Raw genomic sequence first — 27953 nt, 5'->3', positions numbered from 1 at the left:
AATTTTGTGAAAGGTAACCAATCACCATGCCTTCATACTTCAGCTCATACCAAACCATAGACGTGTACGTGCAATTTGTTTTGCTTTGAAAGGGTTATGCATGATAAGTGTAAATCCATCTACCTTATGTGTAATTTCAATTATTTTTCTGGGAATAGATGTATTAGAAAGACAAACTGCAGAAATGCAACGAAGACATGGTACAGAAAACCTTATTAGGGAAGGTACGTTTTTAATTGGGGGGGGGGGGGGGGGTGGGCCGGGGCTTGGGAGCGGAGGGTCCTTAGTAATTTGTTTACAAATTGGGGAGGGTCAACCCTGTTTTATTCTCAACCCAGGGAGGGTAATAGTTTTTTTTGGCAAGGAAAAATTACTCCATGTCGCTTCTATTTTGTGTATACAAGCAAAGCTACCAGTCGAGATTAATCTAATTTACTTATCAAAAAACTACCTTCTCCCAACTAACATAATAGTCTCTTTCGACCCGTGCCCGCTTTCGCCCATATTTTGATGTTTCCGCGCGGGGGTTCTGGTATAAAATCAGTCTCCGGTGAGGATTCGTCACTTAAGCTACTCGAACTTGAACCGACAACTCGATCTACTACATCACCTTGCGAGTCAGTTTCGACCTCGGAAAGTGATGAGGTCACTTGTTGCCTCACATTTCTTGGCGGTGGCTGCCGAGGTTGTTGACCCTCCATTGAATTGTACAGCAAGCTGCCAATGTGCGCTTTGATCATTGCGACCTTTTCAGCTTTCTTCCCTTTAAAGGTGATCTTGTGATGGGAAAAGTACAAGGATAGCTCGTCCACCCTCAAGGACGACAGCTTATCGGAGTTGTACAGTCCAGCCCAGTCAATGTGATTGTACTCCTGGTTCAGCCATTCCATTCACTTCCTTTCAGTCCCCTCTTTCTTCTTCTCCTTGCGCATTTTTATCTGGGCAAGGTGCTCAACATATACGTACTCTGCCACTAGCTTTTCAGGGACATTGTGTTAATCTGAAAACTAATTCTAATAGCCTCACTGTCCCCACTGACTAGTTCACTTTCCTCAAACATTTGCCTAATCTGAGCTCGAGGCTGGAAGTCTCTCGGCTCACGGCCATTGGTGGGGGTTGCACTCCAAGAGAGATAATGGAAGATTGGCAGCTTGCCATAGTCGGGATGTGGTCGTCAAGTTGGAAGTGGAGCGCTGGTAGTCTCATCCTTCTCGCACAATTCACATAGTTGGCCATTTCGCTCTTGACACGACATTCGTCTATATTCCATATAAGCATAAAGCTCTCCTTTCTCGCAATGAAGGCTCTCAAATTGTTCTAGCTTGGAAAAATACCCATGCCCAGGAACAGAACTCTTTTGATTATTGATGACCCAGAGATACTCTTTCAAGTACTCACGGTTGTAGAAAAAGTGATTTTCTGGTCGGTCGACCAAAAATGCTGAAATATACCCCCGTGGCGCTGAGGAGTCGTCAATTCGAAGACACACTTCCTCAGCAACATCCCACGCATTTTTTTCCATGACTTTACTGCTGTGCGCCTCTAGTTTTGAAGTTGAAAGAGACTTCACTTCCTCTTCAGAAAGTCCATGTAAAGTCTCGTATATCTGCCATTTAAGACTACCTCCATCACACAGAGCATCACCTATACATGCATCGAGTCACTCCCCTTCATTCTGTCCCGAGTCTTCTCTTGCCCGGTGAATCCTCAAGACCTTTTCATTGCCATGCATTCTTGCTTTCTCTAGAATTCGTATTCTGGACTCTGCACTGGACACACCCACCCCTGGACCAGCATCAGTTAGCTCTAGTAAACGTGGATACACAGGTGGCAGTCTGAGGCAGGCGATTCTTCTCAAGACCTCATCGCACTGATCGAGTACGAGATTCAGTACCCTCTGCAACTGTTCGCCAGTTACATGTTTCATATCCGTATCTGCCTTACTGATACAATCTAGGAGGCAATTAGCAACATTGACTATGTTGTCTCCAATCTCCCTCTCAGAGCCTTTAATGTCCTGATTTTCTTGCCAACGTTCCCTTGCACTTGTAACCTGGTACTCTAAAGAATGCAAGCGCAACTGTTCGTACTTCCTGTAAGGGCATTTGTCAGCCCCAGTCACAGACAGAATATCAATCTCTGTTGTCGAATCCATGTAATATAACGTACAGTCATGCACTCGAGCACATAAGCCACGAAGTTCCTCCGAGTATTTCCTATATCTATGGAACTCTTCCGGTTCGTGGATACCTGGCCTTTCCCACCTAAGACGCATGCTGTTGGACGCCCAAGTTGATGCATGAGTGGGCACGTAAGCTTTAGGTTCAACAACCACAATACTGTTATCCGTTTTGGTGACCAGTGTAACCTCTTCTTCAACCACTTCTGTCTCTTTGCGGATAAACCTAAACGCAGATGGGGTAATGTACACTGATGCCTTGGGAAAATCATGTACTGGCAAGGATCTAGCTCTGGTCTCATCTGACGGCTGCAAAATAGTTTGCTGCCGGGCTCCTTTAACTCCCTCGGGTGTTTCTGGACGCAAGTATGCCTTATCATCCATGCTGATACAAAGGCTGCTATTGGCATTGTCGCCTGAAAAAAACTCTTCTTCAGCCAGCTGTACTTTCTTTCTTTCTCTGATGGTGAGTGCACTCATTTTCACGATCTTCAGTCTTGGGTGGTTTTTTGCTACACCACAACCCTTTCCCTAAATGACGCTTCGCTTGCCGCGACCTCATTATTGTTGCCCTGACCCTAGTGGTAATGCTTAAAACCGACTTCAAAACTCTCTTCCCTTGCTTAAATCGGTAATAGGCAATAATTAGAAAATCTCTGCATTTAACTCTGTGATGCGTTCAAAGAACAGATTTATGCCTTCTTCCGTGAATGGTCGCCTTGTCTTCAATGCACTTAACTAGCCATTCCTCATCTTCTGAGTCAAGCTCTTGTTTTCGTCCTGAACCCAATCTTCGTTTTGTGATTCTCTGCTCAGCAACAAGACGACGAGCAGTCGTCTTGGCAGCTTGGTTGAATCGTTGCTCATCCTGTTTGCTTCGACGCTCCGATGTTGCCATTGTACTTCCCAAAGATTCTTTAAGAGCTATCGTTTGTTCTTCGAGGTCTCCAACTCGGGCATCAGTCCATTTGCCGCGAACCGACTCCATCGTCTTCTCAATTTCGCCAATCTTTCGCTCCAGTTTGACTTTCTTTTCCTTGAGCCTCAGTTCTACCATGTCTTTGGCTGCGATATTGATGTTTTCCCAGGCACAAAACCGTTCCTTCAGTTCTCTTACTCTGTCAGGTTTAAATTAAAGCCAAGGTCATAAATTTCTTGACGAGACTTTCCAGTACAAACCAGAAGTTTAGCAACCCACCGGTCATACTCTGATTCCATACTTGCAAGAGCCCTGGATAAATCTTCAGCGGAAAGACAAGACTGTGCGGGTTCTGACTCCCCTGCTTCCCTTCCATGGAGAACTTCCAGAAATTGACAAATATCGAGTTTGGTGTCATTTAAAATGACGAATCGGCCAAATTTACACGAATGTATGATGACACTTAGACCAGCGTCCTTGTCAAGGAGTTCATCACGAAATTTGTGTTTTGACATACATGTAGATTCCATAAGAGCCGAATATTTCATAGGCCCTGTAAAGAAATATATAAAATCCATCATTAATTTTGAATGTGATGTTCTGTGCCTTGCTCAGGTCACTGGGCCATGGCCGGACTCAAAAATCTAGACAACAAAAAGAAAATTTGAACAATAAAAAAACCAAAATTTTCATTGAAATTTTAATAAAAATATACAAAATAATTTGCCCCCGTTTCAAAATTGTAATACCGGGGAAATTTAGCGTTGGCTATGGTCCTGCAGTTTTTTGCACCGGAAAAGACCATTCAGTTGGACATTTTTTATTATATGTAATCAAAAAATAAATTGGCATATCAAATAAAATAAACACGGCAAAATAAGTATGCATAGCTCTCGTAAAAGTCCGTGTTTCTCTGTCTGACAAGCCTTAACTGTATTGTCCAGTTTGTGTACACTGTAACACTTCAATGCTTTATTCAGGGCGATTATTTATATTCTGTATAGTAGGTCAATTGATTGGAACAAAACCTGAAATTCAAGAGACAGGACGGACGACCTTTGACATCATAGAGAAACACTGCCTGACATTCTACACCTTTGACCTTGAAAAAGATAGCAAAGACATAAAAGTAAAAACATTGCATTTACCTGTCAAACGACATAATGCCACTTGGCAACCCACTGCCGTCTTTCGGAGCAAGCAGGTCTTCTAAAATAGCACGAAGTCCCATCAACTTCTGGCGTCTCCTTTCACTTTTAGTCCGCAGAAGGTCATGTATCAAGCTTAGGTTATTGGAGCCTGAAAGAGGTTGGAGGGACTTGAGTGTTGTTTTTTTAACCTTCGACTTCGATCTCTTCTCCTTCCTTTTCTCTTTGTAACTCATTGGTTGGAGGCTTTAAGTTTCTGCATCATCCGTGTTGCACAGATTTACGCACGATCCCTCGGAATTTCTTTCTGTATTAGCGTCATATTCCAAATTTTCAGAGTCTTTGGCCAAGTCCATTGTTTGAAATGGCAGCATTAACCTAAATGGACTCTGCCGCTCACGTACACGGAAACTTTTAAATGGCGGGAAGTTTAGTCCACGGGACCATCGAACAACAGACTTATTGTCGGCTGTCATGTCCCGAACTAGCAAAACACTACATTCCACTTTGCCAGATTATTTTAAAGTCGTGAGTGTGTGGAATAGAGCTTACTAAAAAAACTGTTTCTTTTTACAACTATTACTATTTTAACTTTTCACTACAGTACTGATTGCGTTTTCGCGAAAGGTGCGTGAATAGACCTTATCACGGTTTCTGACGTCATCTTGATGCGTAGGGAAACGCCGCTTCGGAAATAACCGTGTTCATATGGGAACTACGATGTCAAGTAACTTATAAAAGCCGTCAATGTTGAGAAATTTATGAGTTGGAAACTGAAGTTTCTAGCCAAAGAATTATTATGTGACAATCTGAGGGTCCGACCTGCTCTAAAATTCGCCCGGTGCAATTTATAATTTGTCACACATTTGTCTGTAATTTTTCCCGTGCGTGTGCATTGATCACCTGCTCGGAGCCTGGCTGTCGCACAAAACACTACACAGATAAAAAGATTGATACATTTAAAATTTATGTTTTTAATAATAATAGCAATTGTTTAACTGAAATCCAAATGATAGTCCAAATATACATTTAACAAATCACGCCAAATATTTTATTCGGCAAAAAGCGATATCTTTTTTTATATAAAAACATTTATAATTTGTAAACAAAAGAAGTATACTGTTTTATAAAAACCAGAACTTGCTAGACGATACATAGAGCTATAGTATTATTCTTCAGTTGATACTTGGTTTACAAGGCCCATGAGAAAAGACAAGTGTAAAAGGGCCAAATTTAGTTTTAACAACGTTTTAAGTTCTATTCCATGCAGAACTATTTAATCACTATCGTCAAAGGAGGAACTGTTGTCATCTTCTTCTTCTTCTTCATCCACCTCTTCCATCTCATCTTGATGTTTCTCACCTTCTACATCTTCTTCATGTTCAAGGAACACAGCAGCTTTGTTTTGGATGGTTGCATGTTTATCTCCACGGGTTTGTTTCACATGGCACGCATCAATCCCGACCAACTTCCGGAAGCACGGTTTTGAGAGGCTGGCTCTGATTGTTTTGACAGCTTGAGTGGTTGCTGGGGTGTTGTTTAAAATGCAAGACAAGTAACACATTTCGTGTACCTTAAGTGTAGCAATAGCATCAGGGATAAGGATGTCGTGATCAATAACGAAGTCTTTATCCAAGGTAAGTTCAGTGTCTCCTTGGATCTGGAGAATGTTTCGTTTAATTGCCTCTTCGTTTTCTTTATAGCGGCGTCTTCTCCTTTTCTCGTTCTTGCGGCGGTTCTGCTTTTGCATTCGCGACTTCCGTTTTAGCGCGTTTTCCTGTTTCAATGGGAAAATTGACGCAACTTTGTCTCGAGCGTTCTCCAACAGCTCCATGGTTTCGCCGACAGTCTCTTTGATTGATTTCAAACTCTCCAGAAATTCTCCATTAGCATCATGACTAAATTTGTGGCCAGATTTAATATACCGTCCGTTTGAAGTGAACAGCGCAAGATCATCTTCAGCTACTTTCGCATTCAGTTCATCGATTTTAGCCGTCAGCTTTGACAGGTCATCAATGTTGTTCCTAATCGTTGTAGCGGCATGGCGTTTTGCGCTAAAATTTTCCTCCAAGAATCTCCCGGCAGCCGCTGGATTATCAGAAGTCACAAAAGCCAACTTGTGATTTATTGCTTTCAAAGCCTCGCGAACTTCCCACTGGTGCTTTCTTTCAGTCACGAAACAGTGGCGAAAGCGTTCTTTGTAGGGACAAGTGGTCCAAAAGAACAGGTAGAATTTTGGCAGAAAACTATTTGAGAATTTAGTATATTCGCCCTTTGGGTTCGGGAACTACCCTAGGCCTTCATCTTTCCACTTCTCTGGACTTGTGCTCTCACTTGTTCCCGCAGCCGATGTGCCATCAACTGAGTCAGAGGAGTAGCAGGCATCCTTTTTACAATGGCGAGTCGGCAAACAGCCACAATAGCCACAAGTTGCTCCATCAGACCTCATGAAATCCTCGCATTCACCACAAGCACATTTCCCTCTTTCTATTCCTCGTACATCCTTGCCCATTTTCAAGTTTTCACCGTACAATCACACGCCACGCAATTAACTACTTTGGGCGCAGGTGAACGCGGTTATATGAGCAACACTTCCAGTTTGTTATTTCCACTTCCGGTTATTTTTGTCTTCGATAGGTTGAGGGGGGTGGGGGAGGGTCAGATGCTTTTGTTTGGGTATTTTTGAAGGGTCATGCATTAATCCATTCCAGGAAGTGGGAGGGCTACGACTTTTTTCGCGAAAAAATTCTAAAATACCCCGGCCCACCCTCCCCCCCCCTCCCAATAAAAAACCCCACATTTTAAACTCCGTATTGACTTTATAAAAAAACGCTTGTTTGTGAAGATACTGTCTTTCAAAAAGGAAATTATTTTCAGAATAACATTACGATTGCCCAAGTGACCATGGTTTGTAGAGCAGCGCTGGCGCAGTGATGAGGGTACTCGCCTCCCACCAATGTGGCCTGGGTTCGATTCCCTGCTCGGCGTCATACGTGAGTTGAGTTTATAGGCTCTGTACTCTGCGTTTTTGGGAAGAATCCACGAATGAGCTTTTAAAAAGCCTTTCTCCATTTAGAGCATTAAACATTGCGCGATTCCCAAATTCTTAGTGACAGTTTATAATTAAACCTGGGTCTTAAAATTCCATTTAACCTCTCATACGAGGAAGGGATTGTTCAGTTAGCGCGGGTTTATTTACTGGTTATCACCAACAAGACAAGATTTTAATTGTCCTATTTTTTGTGGCATTTCCAGCCGCCATTGCTGACTTTGTGGTCGTGAAATTGCTCAGAGAAGTGTACAAAAGACGAGCTGAGTTCAGGCCACTTATTTGGAACAAAGGGATGAAGTTACATCTGGATGAAGTCTACACTAGACTGAAAATTGTCGCAAGACTGAAAGGAGGTGGAGGCTCACAAATAGACTTGGGTACCATCTTTTGTTTTAATAAAGGTGAAGATTCCATGGTCCTAGCAGAGGGAAGTCCGGGAATCGGTAAAACCACCCTCTGTCTTAAACTTGCTTATGACTGGGCGACTGAATCATTGCCTTCTACCTTCCCTGTCGTCGATCTTGTTTTGTTGCTCAAATGCAGAGACTTTGACGGAGACATTGTGAAAGCCATCAGTGAACAGCTTCTACCCGAAGACATGGAGGAAACGAGCAAGAAACGACTAATGAACTTTATCACGGACATCCACAGCCAGGAAAGAATTCTTATCATTTTGGACGGATTGGACGAGCTCCCTGAAGGATCAAAGCATCACTTGGACAAACTTCTCGAACGAAAAGTTTTACCGTTTTGCTATGTGTTGGCCACAACTCGACAAGAAAAAGGAATTGAAGTCCGGAAACAATTTGCATTTGATATTTGTCTTCAAATTGAAGGATTCAGTGAAGAGGATTCTTTCGAGTACATTAGGAAATACTTTAAGAGTGTTGATCCATCCAAGGGAGAGAGGCTCGTTGAAGAAATGAGAGTAAACATTTTCTTGCATGCCCTACAAAACAATCCTCTAAATTTACTTCTCCTTTGCGTTGTTTATGAAGATCATGAAGGAGAACTGCCGTCTTCCCGTACTAATCTCTATCAAATCATTGTCCAATGTCTGTTGAAAAGATATTGTGAGAAGAACAGTGTAAAGGCATGTGAAGATGACAGCGATTTGGAGAAACAATTTGAAGCAGACATCCTTGTTCTCGGAGAGTTGGCTTGGAAAAGCTTGCAGAATGATCGTCATAGCTTTCGGGAGGATGAATTAAAAGAGTTTGAAAGGAGTGATGGCAAATTGGTAGTTCGTTATCTCGGCCTTGTATACAAAGAAGAAAGTTTGAAGAGATTGAAGCCACAACATGAATACTTCTTTCTTCACAAATCGTTCCAAGAGTATCTGGCGGCGTCATACATTGCGCATAAGTTACGAAGCAATCAGTTTGACGTATTTAAGCATGTGCACTTCGATCATGTGGTGAAGAAATTTCCAGAAGTGTTTTTATTTGTGTGTGGAATACTGCGTGAGGAGGCAATTATTCTATTCACACAGATTGGTGAGAACCTGAAGAGTAACTGGGACTGGCTCAGATGCGGGTTAGAAGAAGCGCATTTCTTTGTACGGAGCTTTCGGGAAAGTGGTAACCCTGAGCGAATGGCAGATACTTTGTTTTCATTCCTATCTTTTCCACGGGTCCTACACTTATCCTTATTTGACGACAAAGGGCTCTATTTACGTGGTGCTTGGAGCGTAGTTAGAGTTTTAACGGCCTGCTCAGGCTTTTCCAAAGTTCAGACACCTGAAGTTCACATTAAAACACCTCTCGATGTCTATCTCAGAGATTTGGATGAATTATACTTTGTTCCAAAGATAAAAAGTCTCAACATCACTGAATGTTCTTTTGACGTACGATATTTGGTAGAACCCACTTTGCGAATTTCCGATTTCACATCTTTGTCGGAATTGACGCTACCATCTCTATACTGTGCTGAATTACTGACAACAAGGAGCAAGACCTTACAGAAAGTGACGGTTACTCTATCGAATGAGTTGAGCGATGGCTGGGCCAGGAGCCTTGAAGCTGGATTATGTGCTGTTACACCACTGTCATCTGTTGGTCTCAGGATTCGTGGTTCATTGAGTCAAACTGCAATAAAAGCTTTTGAGAATCTACTATATAACAGATATTTGTCTTCTCTTTCTTTATTTCTCTGTGAAGATATGCAAGACTCGCTTGCTGTTGCCCTAGCAACAGGCCTTGCAGGTCAAATTGCAGTCAAGGTCCTTGATTTGTGTGTCAATGGAAAGCTGAGTCTCTATGGTGCTAATTTAATAGAGCGAGGTATCGTTAAAAATAATTCCCTTACTAAGTTGATCGTTTCTCTTCGTGGAGAAGTTCCTGATAATTGGCAGGCGGTTGGGAGGAATATTCGTTCAAAAAGGGAAATATCCACTTCAATTGCTCTCTACCCAAATACCGTCTGCAAAGTGACAGCCGCTCAGGTGACACAGTGTTTAATTCCTTTTGAGATAACAGATGGATTACTTGCACAACAAAACGTCACTTTAAATGTTTGGGGTGAATTGGGTGGTGATGGTGCAGAAGCTTTATTTGAAGGCTTATCGCGCAAGCATGTGTCTCACCTGACATTAGACATCCACGGAAAGTTAACCGATGACATTCTCAACTCCACCGCAAGATGGGTTGAGGAACGAAAGACACAGTCCTCCTTGACCATCAACACTTGGGAACAGTTAACCAAAGAGGAGAAAAATCTTTTCGAGGAACTTAAATTAGACAAGAATCCAGCAGTTAGCCATAATGTGCGTGACGTTCATGCTCCTCCGGAAGAATCGCGTGATGACGAATTTGTCTCTATTCACGACCTTGAATCTATGACTGCGCTCTTTAAGGAAGCCAAAAATACCGGAAAACAGAATCTCAGCGCAAGAATCAGCATTAAGAGAGACGACTACGAAGACAAGGACGATGACGAAGACGACGACGAAGACGACGACGATGGCGAAGACGACGACGGCGAAGACGATGACGACGACGACGACCATGGCGAAGACGACGACGACGAAGACGACGACAACGACGACGACGACAATGACGACGACGTTGATGACGCTGAAGAGTGCGATCATCTCAAGAACAGTGATTTGGGCAACGGCGTGGATGCTGGAGCAGCAAGCAATACCTCATTCATTGCTCTTACTCCGCTAAATATCAAATATACCAACTTCAGTCGTGAACCAGAAGATGGTCTTGATCACGTCTTGGCAAGTAACACCACACTAAATGCTCTCAGTTTGACACTCGACGATGACGACAACATGAGCTATTCATGGGCACTCCGCCTGGGTAGTGGTTTGGCACGCAATACATCACTGAAGAATCTTACCCTAGCAATTAGCGTCCACAAGACGAGTAGCGTTAAATGGGTAGATTACGTCGGTTTAATGAGCAATACATGGAGAAAAAGCCTTGGCAATGGTTTGAAACACAACACATCACTGGAGAATCTCACTCTGATAATTGAAAACCACAGCAATGTATTGGAACATGAGCCGTGCATTGATTGGGCACAAAAGACGTCGGCGAAGAATCTCACTTTGACAGTTAACAACTTCGGCGAATTGAATCTTGACTGGGAAGACAATGGCTTGGAAAACAAGTCACTAAATGATTTCTCCCTGACAATTAATAACTACGGCAATATATATGGTGTTAGTGGCATCCCAGGAAGTTTGCGTCAATTGAAGTCTTTAACTACGTTCAATTTGACACTCAACTTATGCGGCAAAGGAGGTAAAGAAATTTTGCCTTGTCTTTTGGAGAAAGCATTGGAGATTGAGTCACTTAAGACACTGAGATTAAAAGTTAACGATCGACAAATTGCAAATGGCAGCTGTGGATACGACTTCAGCAAATTTGTGGTTATGTCTCCATCACTTTCGCTCATAGAAGTGACTGTCAGCTTTTACGGCGTCGAGGAAAGCTCAAGAGAGTGAAACATGGAACGTGAAAGCGGGTTACATGGGAAAACAGGTATTTAACTACTAAATTCTCTCAGAGTACACTTCTAGTTGTCGGTCAATCCCACTGTTGATTTTTGTAGCAATTGTGCAATTTTCTTACGTTCGCAAATTGGCCGTTTTTGTAATAGAGACGTGCACTGTACGTCTGGGCGACTTTGGACAATTTAATTTAATTCGTCTTTTTGTTCGTCATTTAATTCGTCCCGTGTAACGGGCGAGAGACGCATTATACGTCTGGACGAACTAAATCATTTAATGCGTCTTTGAAGACGCACTTAATTAAATTTCTTAAAGTCACCCAGACGTATTATACGTCTCTAGTTTAAAAACGACCAATGTCGCTTGCAAGGAGAAAATTGTCTCAATTTCTGATCATGTGGTTTGAAGACAAAAGAGGGAAGCGCTATCAATTTTTTTCTACTTTGTTCTGGAAAATGTCTCCTTATTTTGATTAGTGAACTTCATTGCCATTGCTACTTTCTCCTTGACTAAAACAACTGGTATAAAAGGAAGCGCCGACTCTTCAGTTTCAGCGAGTTTTTTCCCTTCAATGCGTGTAATGTATGCAGAATGAATTTAAGAAATAAATGTAATGTAATGTATGGAGAATGATTTTTGAAAAAAAATTGCTGAAAGTCAGATATTTTAAAGATGATTTATACCGTGGAACCCGTGACTGTAAACATTAACTAACTATCCGGTCTCTTGCAAGGACATAAGCGTTCGTAAATTGTGCCGATCAGGTAATTGATTTCTTTTAGTCATTCTGCATGCATAATATTTTGCATAATTATGCCATGCCATAAACCATTAGTTAAACTTATATCTGGCACATCAAGCCGGAAGTCAAGCATCTGCAATCATTGTTTTCGATGCAGACAAGTGATTGAATCAATAGGTGTTATGAGCAAAATTAATGAATTTACTCAAGCCTTTTCGTGTGACAGACAGCAAGCGTAAGTGAGACGATGACTTTCTTAAATTTGCCTTGATGTCAACACATCTGAATTCCTAATATCTTTATTCTTCTAGAGGTGATTTTTTTTAATTTGGAAAATCTACCGCACCAATAAAGTGGATGCCGTGAGACCTGTGACGTTTCTTTCCTGCCAAAGCTTCAGACGTACCGTGAATGAAACAACTTCGTCCCCTGCATTCTTTGGAATTTGTGTTTGGCTGTCATTGTAGATGACTGTCAAAGACCACGGAGCTTGTAAAGCATTCTTCCATGGCGATCAAAGATAACTAAAGATCTTGAAACCACGTAAGACAAACATGTTGTAAAATAGCACAAATACATTCAAGCCCGCAAGCAGCCGTCTTGTAGTACTAATTTTCGCAGAGTTTCGTTTGCTTTGTTTTAGGAGTGGCAAGGAATCCACGAGCACGAAAGTTACAACTCCTTTTGCACAGTGTGTTGGTTGACTTGGTGTCTCAGGCGTTGTGAGTGACGCAAGGGAACCAGAATTGTGACGTACTAGCACAATGGTGGCACTACATTATTTTGGTTAAGCCTCAAGAGACACCACTGCCCAGGAACAAGGACAGTTCATATGCGCCATGCAGCTGTCTGTCAATCATGAATGACTGTGATTTATGTTTTTTATTGCGTATTGGCCAACTCTCACGTGATTAATCCCGGCTGTCAAATTCAAGCAATCTAGTCGTGTTGCTCATGCGCATATGTATGCTTTTGTTCTTGCATTTTTGAAGTATGTTTTTACTCAAGATTGCCATACATAAAGTAGATCTTTGTAGCACCAAGAAAAAAAAAACACGTAGCAAAGATATCTGTTTGCAAAAATTATTTATTTATTTATTTATTTATTTCAAGATTTGTACATATAGAATATATACAGGTGTTAGAACAAAAGGATATACCATCCCCTACAAGGTTCAACCACCTAATTTTTTTGGTTATTCAGAAGTTTCAACCACTCTAACAAAAGAAATCCTTGTTTTGACAGCAAACGAAGCTCTGATTGCTACGTAAGTAACAATATAGTTGATATCAACACGTATCCCCCCTTGTATAATGAATGTAACCATATTTAAGCCAACACTTTCTTATGCAATATTGTGTGGCAGTTGTCGCATGTAGATTTCTTATTTCCAGACGTTTTTAGTTACTTGCCTAGACAGGTTAAAGTAAGCACACAAAGATGATCTGAACTTGTGATTTACCCATAAGAATTATTTCACGGTGATATTTATTGGTCTTGGATTCTTGTCTCAAGTTTTTGTAAAGTTGTTCCAAGGTAACTCAACGTCAGAAATTGCATTCAATCAAGTTTCCATTGTACTTCGAAGAAATTTGAAGACATAATAGCTTAGAAATTTAACATGTTACAAGTTAGCTGCATGGGAAAACATACAGGCAATTTTTGTCAATGATTACTTGTAGAGATCAAATGAACTTTTTGCAGTTATCACTTCAAAGATGGAATTTTACAGTGGTTATTTCCCAGATAGCAGTCTTAATTCGAATTGTAAAAATAAAAGTTATTTAGTAAAAGTAATTAGGTTCAAAGCCTTTCGTTATGTCATTGAGCTATGACAATCACAGTGGCTTTTAGGGATCGTTTCAAGTCGGCACTGGAAGGACGTGGTCATAACTTGTCCATTCTCGTCCCAAGAGCCCTTCGTTTCTTTTGGTCACGTCCGACCACGTGGCCAAAAGTAACAGAGGGCTCTGGGGTGTTGCCATGGTTCCCACTCTCTTCTCTGGGCTCCTCCCTTCCCAAAACCTACATCTGCCCTGGGAGGTTGGGAGTGAGAGCACCCAGTGATAATTTATTAATGCTCTTTGCGAACAGTGAGTGGTTCTTTAATTGCCCAACGGCAGGATTGAGAAACAGGACCTCCGGTTTATAGTCCCTATCCGAGAAGACTAGAAAGACAAACCATTCGCAGATGTCATTACAAAGGCAGTACTTTCTCCTCAGTTATTTAAGACCCCGCATGTTGCTCTGACCGGGGCTCGAACCCACGCTCTCCGATACGGAAGCCCGATTATCAACAAAATGAGCCAACCGGTCAGCGGTATAGTTAAAACTCGAAGCAAAAAAAAACTGCAACTGGCCAAGATGGAGATTGCTTGGATTGGTCTCGCTTCTGATTGGTTGAATAAAGACATTTTCTTGCCTATCAAGGTAATGCAAGACACTTAAATTAATTCATTTCTTTGGGAAAAGTCGAATAAACATAATCATGAACATAAAAACCATGCAGACTGTGACTAGCATGATTCAAATCCACCAGGAGCAAGATGCCTGCGTTAACTCCTCCAGTTTTTCCGATTCTTGTTTGAGTTTCTCAAAAGTGGAGTCTTCCAGCTTTGTCTCCTGTTCCAACGCTTAAAAAAAGGAGAGGATATTTTCTACCAAACTATTATAACGCCAGCTAATAAGGGTTAGCTATAGCTTGTTTTTCTTGTATGCTAGCTAATGTTCTCCTCTGACAATCAACAGTTGTTCACACTCCAGAGGGACACCCTTTTTGTGGAATGTTTTTCAAGCCGTTCAATAAACTCGCAGGTCGTGTTTTATCAGGTCTAAAACAACTTAGTTTAACCTCATCGTTTTATTTTAGTTTTACCGAGTTGGTTGGGGGCACAAAACAGAGCAAGGATCCAATTTCAGTGTGCACTGCAAATACTGGGAACCCTGTGCTTCACTCTTTGCGAACAGTACGTGGGCTTTTAACATCCCACAGGGCTATGGACATTGTAGGGTTGTGGGACGGGAACTACGGTTTGTGGTCCTTGTCCGAGAAGTCATGAAAGCCCAAAAATGTGCAGATGAAATTAAAAAGGAATCACTTTCTCTTAAGTTATTTCAAGAACCCGAGAGTTGGTCTGGCCAGGGTTCAAAATCGCGACCTCCCGCAAGGTAATCCACGGTAATCCAGTATTAAAGCTTTTGTGTCCCCAGAATTTAAACCCGTCGTTTTTTGGTGAAAAGGTCACAAGTAAAATGTAAGAACAAGAATTGGTTAAGTATTGTACTCTTACGCAATCCCTACAGTAAGCAAAAAAAAAAAAAGAGACACTTTATACCCCTTTTTAGGAATGTTGGACAAATCTCCTCCCTTAGTCTTTCCATTTCACCCTCTCCCCCGCACCAGCATCGGATGGGGGGGGGGGGGGGGGAGGAAATTGTTTCAATTCGGAGTTACAGAGTAGTATAGAGCGGTTTTCAATTGAGTGTCGTAAAACAAATACCAAAGTAATTACTTCGACCAATCACAACAGGTGCAAACAGCGCAATGAACCAATCCAAAATAGTGGCAATTCCATGCAACTTGCTCAAAGCGCGGGAAAAATCGCGCGTGCATGTCGCGATTGGTTTTGGTCATCCTTCTCATTGGTTGATTAACTGGCGCGCGAATTTTTGACCAATCACTAAGCGTAGCATTTGCAATCACGCAATTACTTTCGACAGCCATTTGAAAACTGCTCTATAATGTTAATTCTTCCGAAAGCTGACAAACTTAATTAAGATAAACTGACTTTAAAAGGACGTTCGCGCACGCAAATTCACATGCCACGAACCTCAACAGTTAACTAAATTCACTTGATGGGTCCACGTTTGGTATAAAAGATTTCACTTCAAAGATGTAATTGCAATATTTTTGGGCTTGCAGACTCTGTGGCCTTATTCGGTTAAGAAGCCGGATTTTTTTCAGTTTTAGGGTGTTCTTCCGGGCAAGTTCTCTCTAAAACGAAGTCGGTGACCCCCCATTTTTTTACATTTCTGACATCACTAACTCATCATCTTTAATGGTAAAATTTGTAGAAAAAAATCAATGTTAGAAAATTTTCGCGCGAACGTCCTTAAGGTAAACACATAATAAAATTACAAAAAACGAAATTGCTAATTATTAAAAGATATATAACTCATACACAGACGTGGATCTCATCTTCTCTGGTAAATCATTCCATGGATAAAATATCTAAGAGTGTTTAACAATCCATATGTTGTGTCCCAACTTATGCCTTAACTACTTTTGTTGCTCATCATAGATTTGTCACCAAATCTGAACAGGTCAGTATCATAGTTATCAACTATGTCATTTTACAACCTGCGTAACTGGCGGGATATTTTGTTGAGAGGAATAGTGACGAGTACAGCCGCTCGCTCTCGGGCAAAACTAAATTAATCGCGCGTGTTTGAATAATCCCGCGATAAAATATCCCGCCACCTACCCAGGCTAGTCATTTTAACGTTTATTAAGGCTTCCTATTTACAGAAGTATAGATTTTCATATGGAAATAAACTGCCATGACAACGTTTAAGTTATAATTGGACTCGCTTTTAAAATGAGGCTCAAAATGGGCTATCCTGATTGGTTCGATTAGCGCATTCCCCTCTGCAACTCCCCTTCCACTGACAGAAAAAATCGTTTCTCGTGCGACGACCGGACAAGAAGCTAACTAGAAACTGTCGACTTCCGAATCTGACCTTTTCACCCTAGGAACCTAAGCAATGAATGAAATTAAAACTTCTTGTTCACCTGTTCTGTAGCCCTTGAGTGTCTTCCTTTTTATCTGTATCAAAGCTAGATAGATTGGAAAAATTAACATCCCTACATTATCAGGAGAAAACTATGATCTTAGAGGAGACTTTCACAGACCCTTCTCCATAAATGGCGGCTTAATGAAATATTCGTTCCTTTTGGTGCTAATAAACCTTTGGAGCCTCGCCGTGACTCTCAAAATTCTAAAGAAAATATGTAGATGTTATTGAACTAGCGTCAGATCCGTACTGGGAAAATATATACCTCTTTCATAATGACGGCCAAAAACACTATTCTTTTGTTTAATGTTAATAAGCTTTTCTAGCCTCGCAACTACAAGCAAATTTCAAAAAGGATATTTGTTTGAAAATGAGGGCAGTAGGTCTGATCAACATAAATGCAAAAGAATGCAAAGGTGACGTGGTCACCATTTATGAAAGTGGTCAATTGGCGAGTTCCTTTTTAAGTTATGAGGCGAGATCCATAAAAGGAACGAGACCAACATTTTCCCAATACGGATCGAACAGGGTTTTCTGTTCCTTGAGACTTGCCTCTTCGCCCGCCTCTGTTAACGGTTCTGGAAAGTAAAATTCGTTGTGGAACTCCGATGTGACTAAAATAAAAAACATTTCTCGCGTTTGTCTTCTTATGTCCGAGAAAATGGAAACAGAAACGGGAACAGTTTGGCAACCTATATACGCTGCTTTGTGACCAATCCATCTTAGCGGTCCGTATTGCAAACTTCGGACAGCTCAGAGAACCAATCAGAATTCTCCTTTTCTATCTCGGACCAGTTTGCCTTTATAATAAAAACTAAAATGCGGCGAGTTGGTATAATATCCCTCTATATTAAAATTCAGTCCCAAACAAAAGGCATTTTCTCGAGGCTCTGGGAATAAACTCATACAAGTCCTTATATTTATTCCCCATAGCCTCGAGATGATGCCTTTTGTTTGGGACTGAATTTTAATATATCGAAATTGGTCTAAAGAAAAAATTACCAAAAAAAAAACAGAAAACACACAAACAATTGGGCCATAATTTACGAAAGCGGTGTACAGTAATCTCTGAAAATTACGATGCTATACGATACGATAACTTTATTTGGAGAGGAGGACGCAATTAACTTTCTACAGTTTTCTAATTCAAAGTGGCTATTCGTACGGGGCGCGTACACCGACCTATATTTGCTATTCATGTGGGGGTCTTCTTAGAATGATTATTACAGGTTCAATAACACTCGAGAAGCCTTACCTCGTCTATAATTCTTTCATATACAGTTCACTTATCAAACAACGGCATTGATGACTGTTCAATTTTACGAAATACCTCCTTTGTTCGATATCAGTGGCCATCTTACCCGGCTTGTGTTTCTCACATTTAAGTTTAAGCACCCATTTCAAATAGCGTTGGTGAATAGTATTTAAGTCTAAGCAGCCATTTTTAAACGGTTAGCTTGCAATAATGGCGTGGCTATGTCGCTCAAGGTTAGGGTTAGAACCTGTAATAATCGCCGTATTTTGAAGACTCCGGTATGAATAGCAAATATAGGTCGGGGTGTACGGGTCCCGTACGAACAGCCACTAGCCAGGAACCCATGACCCGGAGCCTACAGCTCCCATACTGGGCCTATGTAACGGCATTTTTACAGACCGATCTAACCCTAACCCTATGACGTCAGCTTGATTTCTTGTAATTGGTCATTGGGCTCCTGTGGGAGTCTCATTCGCGGGAAATTCAATATAAAAATAAATCGGTCTGTGAAAACGCCGTTACACGAACACAGTAGAGTTGTAGGCTCCGGGTCATGGTTTCCTGCACTAGCTTTGTAATTTATGACCTTGTAGCTATACCCCAGAAGACATGTCATAAAACTGAGAACTCCATGCCCTCCTTTTTGGAGTTGCTTCTAGTCCTTATCCGAGAACACTGGAGAGTCTAACCATTTGGAGATGTCATTACGAAGGCAGCACTTTCTGCTCAGTTACAAAGAAACGGTTAACAAATATTGTGAAAAAGTACTCAAATCAAATAAGTCAACGAATCAAATCAGTCAACGAAGACTGCATTAGTACCGTACGGTTATTAACAAAGCAAAGTCATGACGCCACGCCACAGCTGTGGCGTAAAGTGCTTAATCTCGTACCCAGATCTCACTCTGTTCCGTATGACCGTGGGAGATCTGGGTACAAGATTAGGTAGTGCTGTCTCATGATGGCTTTTAAAATAATCAATTACATATGACGTCACGGCATTGCTGTGCCGGTCTACATACAAGTAAAGCAAGCACAGTCTATTTTTATGGCTCCACTAAATTGATGACTAATTGGGAAAGTCCCTGTGGTATGACATCATAGACTTCCTGTTTTTCCGAGAAAGTAAATATTTAAACGCATTTCAACTTTGCTGACAAACTTTGCTAACAAACTTTACTCATAAACTTTACTGAGAAAACTATCTTATTAGTACATATTTATGAGATTGTTTTCATGGGGAACCCCCCATTCTTTATTTTCAATAATGCCACGCTATTGTGATTCTTTCCTGTTCCATTTCATGATGTGAATATTTAAGCGCACTTCATGTTTTGAAAAACGTATAGTTTTCCATAGAATTACAAAATAATATAGTTTCCATAAAAGTCTAAAATAATATAGTTTTCCAAAGAGTGATTTCCAAAAAATAAAAACAGAGAGATTTCCAATGAATTGAAAAATGCTGTGAAACCATCAAAATATGTGCGCTCCATCGTCGCTTCGCTCCTCTTCCCTTCGCTGCGCGCAGAAAATTCTAAACGCTCGCCATCCCCTACTCAAAAGCTTTTCAAGCTTTCTACGCTGCCGCTCGCTACATTTAAAAAATGGTAACCATAAAATTATAAAAATAGTATGGTTTCCATAAAATTATTTCGTAAAATTGTACCATTAGATGATTAGTAGTGTAGTACATTACTACTGTGACTTTATGACAGCCTCAGAGAGTCCATTTCAGTTGCAGACTGGGTCGAACTTAATTGATTCAAACATCGATCTTTTCATGCACTTTATTGAATTAATTAGGTTCGTTACATTTGAGTACATGAAAACCTCGACGTTTGAACTAGGCCTTACTCTTTTATTAACATGGGTGTCAAATTACTCCTTATTTTTAGCGCGAAGTTTCAGCGTTAATTTATGATTTCACATGTGAAATTACAATGTTGCCGTGGCAACTTTTTCTACAGTGGCATAATAGCTAATTAAATATATTCGTGAAATTAGGGGAATAATTTCACACGCGTTTTGTCCAAAGTCAAATAATTTCTGCAGCCTTTTTATTCCATAATTTCACTCGTCACCATTTGATTATCGTTACAAATTAAACAAAATTACAGGACACAAAAATTAAGCGCGGTTTGGGAACATTTGTATTCTAGTGAAAAAGCGACAGTGACAGTGGTATATTCCCTAATTTCACTCTTTACCATTTAATTATCGATACAAATTAAACAAAATTACGAAAACTCGACAGCGACATTTGTCTCTAGCCAAACAGGCGACAGGTGGGCTTGAAAATGAGCGACAAGGCGACATCAGAACCACCCTTGGAAGGCCTCATATCTGACTTGCTGAGAAAGAATAAAACACAGCCGCTTTGGGATTAAGAATTCATTTTTATTTTGTTGATCATTGAAATGTTCGTGACTTTTACTGATTGTATGGAGGGCAAAAAGGGTTAAATATGACCGGGGAATCGTGCTGTTTGTTGGGGCCTGATATTGTGTTTTAGGGGCCTGATATCGAAGGTCGGGGCTTGATATCGGGGGTGTCATATGGTTGGTGACGTTTCAACCAAGTAGATCGTTCCCTCACTTTCTTGCCCCAACTTTCGCGCGGCCAGATTTAGGAAAATTGTTTCGAACAGGAAGTCTTGCTACGCAGGCTAGCATTTTGCATTTGTCCTTGCTTTGCTCTTTGATTTTTACACTGATCGCCTCAATTTGCCGTCCTTTATCATAGCCTGAGTTTTCATCGTACCAAGGAACGAACTCGTCGGATGATGTAGACTCGGAGTTACTTATCGTATTCACTGGCGCTCAAGGCCTCGCCGGCGATTGCTTCCGCCTTGCAGATAAACTTCGCGTGACAATTTACAAGGTCGTTTTAACCACTAGTATGCAAGAAGGTAAGACTGATTTTTACATCCAAGAATTACTTTCAGAATGCCCACTTCTGTTTGATGTCCTTAAAAGAATGTGATATGCTTTAGCAAATTCATACAATGCAATAAAATTGCACGGCGTGAATCATGCATTTAATTTACGCGACACTCTTGAAGGCGAATTACTTAAGATGATTCGCCCACGCATCTTATGAAGGAAATAAAAGGGTTAAAAATATCGCAACAGAATTCACTAGAGATGCCTCCGTGGCAGACGTATTTTATTGATCTCGCTGTTTCTCTCTACCGAAAAGCGGGGAAATGGCGAGCAAAGGGGGCCGATAGAAATGGTAGAAATGCTGCCGAGGGGAAGGGAGATGTTCAAGTATGCTTGCCGTAATTTAACGATGGTTCGTGCGTGGAATTCAAGGGAGATTTCAATTTCAATAGGTCTTGAGCATGGTTAGAAAAAACCGGTGCCCTAACGAATTTTGACCCTCCTAGATTTGGACTCCTCGGTACAAATTCGCTGGCGGATTTAGTCCCCCTTCGCGGATTTGGACCCCCCATTACAGCTTAATGAACTGTTTATCGAGGTAGAGTTTTACAACAAGTCCAAGCCCGGCGGCGGAGTTGCTGTGCCGGGTTATTAGTTCTACTTTTCGTGTGACTATAAAAGTACAGTAATATACATGAGAACGACTTGTAAATCAGCTCGACAGTGGTCAATACTAACGTAACATGTTTCACTGCTCGTCCTTTGCGAGATTTCACGACAAAAATTCATAGAAGTTAATTTACCCCATTAGCCCCCGCGATACAGTCTGTTGCCCAGCTACAATCGGAAAAAAATGTTGTTGTAACGCTGTCACTCGAACCTTATCGCATATAACTCATGGTTGTTAAATTAAAGTGAAGGAATTCTCGCTCTGACAAGATAGTCTGTTAGAGACTTTATTGTCCTTCCGATAAGCAACCATTGGGGGATTTGGGAATATTCGTGCGAGATTGTGGTTGCCCGCTATAAGGGGCCAGTGTTTTTAAATTAAGATCTTTTTAAGATTCGGTGTAGCCATAGTTAATGGAGGGTGTAGCAGTGTAGCAGGATTGAAAGTGGTGATGAAAAGAATTTTTCTTGCATGTTTTGAGTTTCTTTTGTATGTATATCCTGGGCGAAGCTTTCGGGGTAGCCTCGTTCCAAAAGGCGAGGTAAGAATTATTTCTTTCTCAATCAAGTTTATTGTCATAAGTGATGAATGGTTTCACAGTTGCCCGAGCCAGAGGATCATGATTAAAACGTAAGACTATAAAACTATCTATTAGTAAAACTTTATGAAATATATTAAATATATATCAAGTACAGAACAATAACTGTGGAAATAGAATCAAATGGAAATATAATAATTACTTAAGATACTAGGACAGGGTAAGAATATACATGTACAATTAGAAAACAAATAGAAATGAAACTATATACAAGAGTTACAATGACAGCTGGGCCCTAATTTGCTGAAGTCAAAAGCCTTCAGGTTACGAGTGAAGTCACTATAAGGTACTTGAGGTTTTAATATGTGCAGGCAGTTTATTCCATAGGCGACTAACTATATAGGTAAACGAGTATGAAAGAATTTTTACTGTAGCCAGATTGTTCCAGATTAATGCCCCTACCTCTTAAATTATATTTAGTGTAACGAGTCTGAAAAAAGTTCTTGATATATTGTGAACCGTTAGAGTTCATGCATTTGTATAATAAAACCAGAGAACTGTAATAGCGTCTATGTTCAAGAGACTGCATATCACTCAAGGATAATATAGTATCATAGTCAAGATTATTACCTAGGTTTAGTAGAGTTTTAAGTGCATATTTGTTGGCTGACTCTAGTTTAGAGTTCACAGTTTTATTGATTCCAATAAGTAGTGGGCTGCAGTATTCCAAATGAGGAAGCAGGTAGGCCTTGTAAAGTGATAGAGACACGTTACAAGGCATCAGTCTTTTAAGACGTCTTAAAACACCAATCTTGGCATAGACTTTCTTGAGCATGTTAGATATATGTTCACAGTAGGTCAATTTGTTATCAATAGTCACCCCAAGAATTTTAAGAGAGTTTGCCAATTCCACCTTAGTTTCACCAATGAAGAATTCGGGTACATGAGTGTGACTACCAATTAAGTATCATACCTTGAGTTTTGATACCGCTGACAATCAGATAATTTTGAGAAAACCAGGTGACCAGAATGTTAAGGTCCTGGTTTAAAGAGATTTCTAAGGTGATGATGTCACGATCAGATGCGTAAATTGTAGTATCATCAGCATATAGACGCAAAGATGAGATTTGTCCAGCAAAGTTTAGGTCGTTTAGAAAAATATTGAATAACAGAGGGTCAAGTAGACCACCTTGAGGTACGCCGCATTTGACTGGACACCATTCGGAAAATTTCCCATGAAACTTGACCCTTTGCTGACGATCAGTCAAGTGTGATTGTAAGAAAGCAATAGCATCATCGTTAAGACCATTGGCTCGCAGTTTAGCCAGAAGTAGATTGTGGCAGATTGAGTCAAATGCTTTAGAAAGATCAATAGCAATAGATTCAGTTATTTTCTTGGAGTCAAGAGCCAGTCTCCAGTCATCCACCATCTTAAGTAAAGCAGTACAACAAGAATGACCTCTCAGAAAGCCAGACATGTTTTCGCCTTTTACAAAGCCCTTATTGACGCTGAGAGGGTGACATGAGGAGAAATGCGTGTATTGGAAGGTTTCCGTCAGCTTAAAGTGTGTTTGAACATCCAGGATTTTAAAAACTTCTGTATCAAGGAAAACAATCTTTTCCGATGACATTTCATGCGTGAATTTCATTGTGGTGTGGAATAAGTTGGGAAAACATCAATAAAGTTGTTGATTTCTGCTTTAGGCAAGGGTAGGGTTTTAAGGGCTTTCCTTTGCTGTGCTGAAAGGTTATCTTTTTCGTTCGAAAAAGTGATGGAGGCAATCTCAAATTTTGTGCGTTCCAAATGGCTTTCCAGTGCCACTGATGGTTGTGGTGGCGGTTGCTAGTTTGTTTTAACGTGGAACGGGTGGCCCGGTTTTGCCGGTTGAGTCAGCAAATATATATTGTAAGGGCATAGAGCGGGTAAAGACTTGAAACTCTTTGAGTAGGCTTTTATGTGAAGCCGGTACTGGGGAAGTTGGAATGAATTTGCACTGGAAAAATCGATAAATTTACATGCACATGTAAATTTGGATCATAACATGTAAATATCATGTAAATTACATTAAAAGCGCTGTAAATAAAAGTTTACAGCTAAGATGCCCTTTTACAGGATCCTAGAAGATACTGTAAAAAAAATGTAAATAGAACGGACAAAGTATGTAAAAATTAAGAGATGATTATGTAAATTGCGAACACACCAAGGCCAAAATCTTGTAAATGGCACGAAAAGGTTGTAAATATCATGTAAATGACATACGACAGACTTTCTTTTACTCTGTAAATATTTCCGTTTCACTGCAATAATCCTGTAAATCGATGAAGCAGGCAGTGGTTTGACCCTGTAAAAACCTTGTAAATCGAAAAAGGGGGACTGGTTTCACCCCGTAAAAGCCTTGTAAATCGAAAAAGTTAGTTTTAAATGTTTTACCATAGATACTCCTAATTTAGGAAAGACATTGAAATAATGACAATAACAACAACAACAACAATAATAATAATAATAATCATGGTAATAATAATAATAATAATAATAATAATAATAATAATAATAATAATAATAATAACAAAGGGACTGGAGAAGTACTTTGACAAGATTCCAGGCACAGTCAGCATTGATGCGCTCCAAAAAATTACTCTTCGGGGATCAGCTCACATCTTGAGAAAGGTCCTGTCAATCAAGTAAACTCTTTGGTACCTAAGGCCCATGGGTTGGACCCGGTGCTTCACAGACTAAAGAAGCAAGCAATAATAATATTCTTATTATTATTATTATTATTATTATTTTTTAATACATAATAACTTTATCAACAAATTCAAAGAAAAATCTTAAATTTTACAATAGGAATAATCATAAAATAATAAATCATTGAATATGCATTATAAAAAAAAATTCCATTACATATGTGTCTTTCTCTTTGGTCTTAGCATACTAATTAATAAAAATCTTTAAAAAAATAAATAAATATAAAAAAAAAAATAATAGTAATAATATATAGTAATAATATATAATATAATATAATAATAATAATAATAATAATAATAATAACATGAGACGTGTATAAATTAACACCTAATTTAAGTCTAACCTTCACACAAATAGCCCAATTTCGATATATTAAAATTCAGTCTTAAACAAAAGGCATCACGGCATCGAAAAAATCAGACCCTTCTTTAACACAGCGATTGCCTTACTGCGCAGTGAAAGGCCGTGGCTGCAAGCTTCTGTTGATCCGACCACGCATCTCAACTCCTCAATTCGTGCATAACCACAATTTCTTGCGCCTTTGGCCGCAATCCCTTGCGTTTCGAAGAAAAATGTGTTCTTCTTCCGATTAGAGATCGCTTCAGGCGATCGTCTTGTGGGCGAAACGTCCTGATACCGTGAAGGCAAATGACATGTTACGGAATTTCTAAACTAGTTATAGTCGCCGCTAAGTGCCAAAGAGTTAAAAAGGAACAGTTATCCAACTACAGCGTCTGCTGGCGTTGTGGTAAATGATTCACAATGGCCCAGAGCTCTCAAGTGTCACGCATTTCGATGCAACCTCTCACCCTCTCACGGCGACACGAGCATTTCTCACGCATTGGCACTTGTCTCGTAGGTAACTCTACCTTTTAAGCTTTCAGAAATGTTCATGAATTCCGAATTCGTTCCTTGACTGGCACTGAACTTCGGCCAACATTCAGTCTGTTCGTGTGCGACCAATTTTTTGTTTCTTCAGGACTTTCACCGGTTAATGTATAAAGTATAGGCCAATATGTTAGTTCGGGCTGGGTAAAGGGTATGTGATGGGTGAAGATTAGGGTGAAAGGTAAAGGTTTCTACCAAACTGTTGCCCTTCGGATTTTTCAGATAAATTTCAACTTCTGCATTTTAATTTCTTCAATTTCAACATGCTGACTTGCGTCCTTAGAATTACCATGAGTAATATTACCGTGTTGCTTCCTTTTCGTCCATATAATGTTGATCAATGAAATTGAGCACAGATTAGTTAAGATTAAATAGTCCCAAGAGAAAAAAATTCCAAGCTAACGAGAGCAAGCTATAATTACGGTGACCATGCGAACAAAGGGATAAAAGAAGTTTTGAAACAATTCTGTCTGATCTTCTTTGGTAAACTAAATGAATGAAATCTAAGAAAGAATACGAGAAAAAAGTTAACAATACGAGAAATTTTGGGTGGTCAGCAAACAAAGTAGCTAGTATCTCCGGTAGCCTACAGAGCTAGTGGTAGGCATAATCCGCACAAAGAATGGGTAATACACAGTGCCTATCCTTGTTCTCCATCTCCAAACTTGAAAAAACTGGCCAGATTTTTCAAGTTACTATCCATTTCCATGCATACTATCCATCCTTGGCTGTAAGCAGCAACGAATATAGCTTCAGTGCACTTCAATGGTTGTTGGCAACAAAACCACAGCATTAATTCTTGGTCTTCATTGATGCAAAGACGTATTTAAGTGTTTTGAAGATTTCCTAAAGTAGCATTGACACTACCCCTTTAAGTGACAAACTTAACACATGGATAATTACCATGTGCATTGTAAAAGCCCATCCGACTTTTTGTTTTGCTCTGCTTTGATCCGCTTCAAAACAAAGCATCCAGCAAAACCATTCAAATGAAGAGAGTTTGATGCCCGACGATTACCGTTTCGATGGTTTTACAAGAGGACTAGCTTTCAAAAAAGAGGCGAACAGTAACTAAGAATTGGCGTTTCTTTGTGATGATCCGAAAAAGGATCATTGATCAAAGATAACTTAGATCATAGTGCATCAAAGGAACCGAAGCATCCTTATTTCCCAGCGTGGATTCAACCCTTCAACGTTCGCTGTTCACCCTTTTACCCTTTACCCTTTTAGGTCCCTTTACCCGTTACCATTGCAAAAGGTCTGCCGTTTGATTTCTCACTCCATTGAATTGGGGCAGGTGTGACTGGACAAAGGCAAAAGAAACATTTTTTGTAGAATGACATCAAACTGTAGAAATGGGGGAGACATGGCCAGTTTTTGGACAAATGGTTGACGTAGTTTCAGTGGCCGTGGGGCCCCGAGCTGTCAGAGAGTGATTTGACATCTTTAGTGATCGAATGATAAAACAATTATTAACCTGGTTATCGCAAAATATCGTGACGTGCAAGCATCTTGCATATCAATAATTTATTTGCTTCTGCCTTCAGCTTTGGGAAATAATTTATCTGCTTGGCACCGACAAATAACAATATTTTGCTCAACCTCGCCAAGTAATTGTTAATTGTTTGCTGTGTTTCTGAGGCTGATAATGGGTTTTGATAATGTATCATGCGAGCCATGCGAGCCATGACTGCGAGTCATGCGAGCCATGGCTGCGAGTCATGCGAGCCAACATGGCGAGCCATGCGAGTCAACATGCGAGTCACACAGTTATTGAAAGCTAACCTGGGTGCTTAGACTTAAATACTGTTTATCAGCGCTATTTGAAATGGTTTCTTAGACTTAAATGCGAGACTCACACGGCTCGCATGGCTCGCTGATTCGCAGATTTGGCAGACCCATTTGGCCGCAGAGAGAATGGGTTAGAACAGGCTTTGTTTTTGGATGGGCACCTTGTGAATAAAACAAGATGGCGCTTGAGAGCATTGAATTCTGATGATCCGTATGTTCCACATCAATTAGTTTTCATGGTGCGTCATTGTTTCACAGTTTCGCGTGGCTTGGGCTAGAAGTCGACTCATGGATGATTAAACCCTTATCGTGTAAATCATGTTTTTCTGATGCTAACTAGTCCTCATTTACATAACAAAAAATAATTATAGCGGTTTGTATC

At 40.3% G+C, this 27953-nt stretch overlaps 2 protein-coding genes across 6 annotated transcripts in view; both read left to right on the top strand.

Moving 5' to 3' along the window:
* The window catches only part of LOC138049156 (uncharacterized), a 30941-nt gene extending 17134 nt beyond the window's left edge, over positions 1-13807 (top strand). For 3 of the 5 annotated variants that reach the window (XM_068895313.1, XM_068895314.1, XM_068895312.1), the window contains exons 9-11: positions 159-224; positions 7502-11293; positions 12316-13807. In XM_068895313.1, the coding sequence (XP_068751414.1) occupies positions 159-224; positions 7502-11256 (3821 nt within the window). In that variant the 3' untranslated portion in view covers positions 11257-11293; positions 12316-13807. The remainder of the gene's footprint in view (positions 1-158; positions 225-7501; positions 11294-12315) is intronic. The other 2 variants (XR_011132309.1, XM_068895315.1) reach the window with 2 other exon arrangements.
* A 6869-nt stretch (positions 13808-20676) lies between these two features.
* The window catches only part of LOC138049142 (uncharacterized), a 28699-nt gene continuing 21422 nt past the window's right edge, over positions 20677-27953 (top strand). The window contains exon 1 of the mRNA XM_068895291.1: positions 20677-20964. The gene's annotated coding sequence lies outside the window, so the exon portion shown is untranslated. The remainder of the gene's footprint in view (positions 20965-27953) is intronic.

Source organism: Montipora capricornis, chromosome 5, assembly GCF_036669925.1.
Source record: "Montipora capricornis isolate CH-2021 chromosome 5, ASM3666992v2, whole genome shotgun sequence".
Classification (NCBI taxonomy): domain Eukaryota; kingdom Metazoa; phylum Cnidaria; class Anthozoa; order Scleractinia; family Acroporidae; genus Montipora; species Montipora capricornis.
Note: the sequence above shows the minus strand (reverse complement) of the source record. Positions and strands in the feature narration are given on the sequence as shown.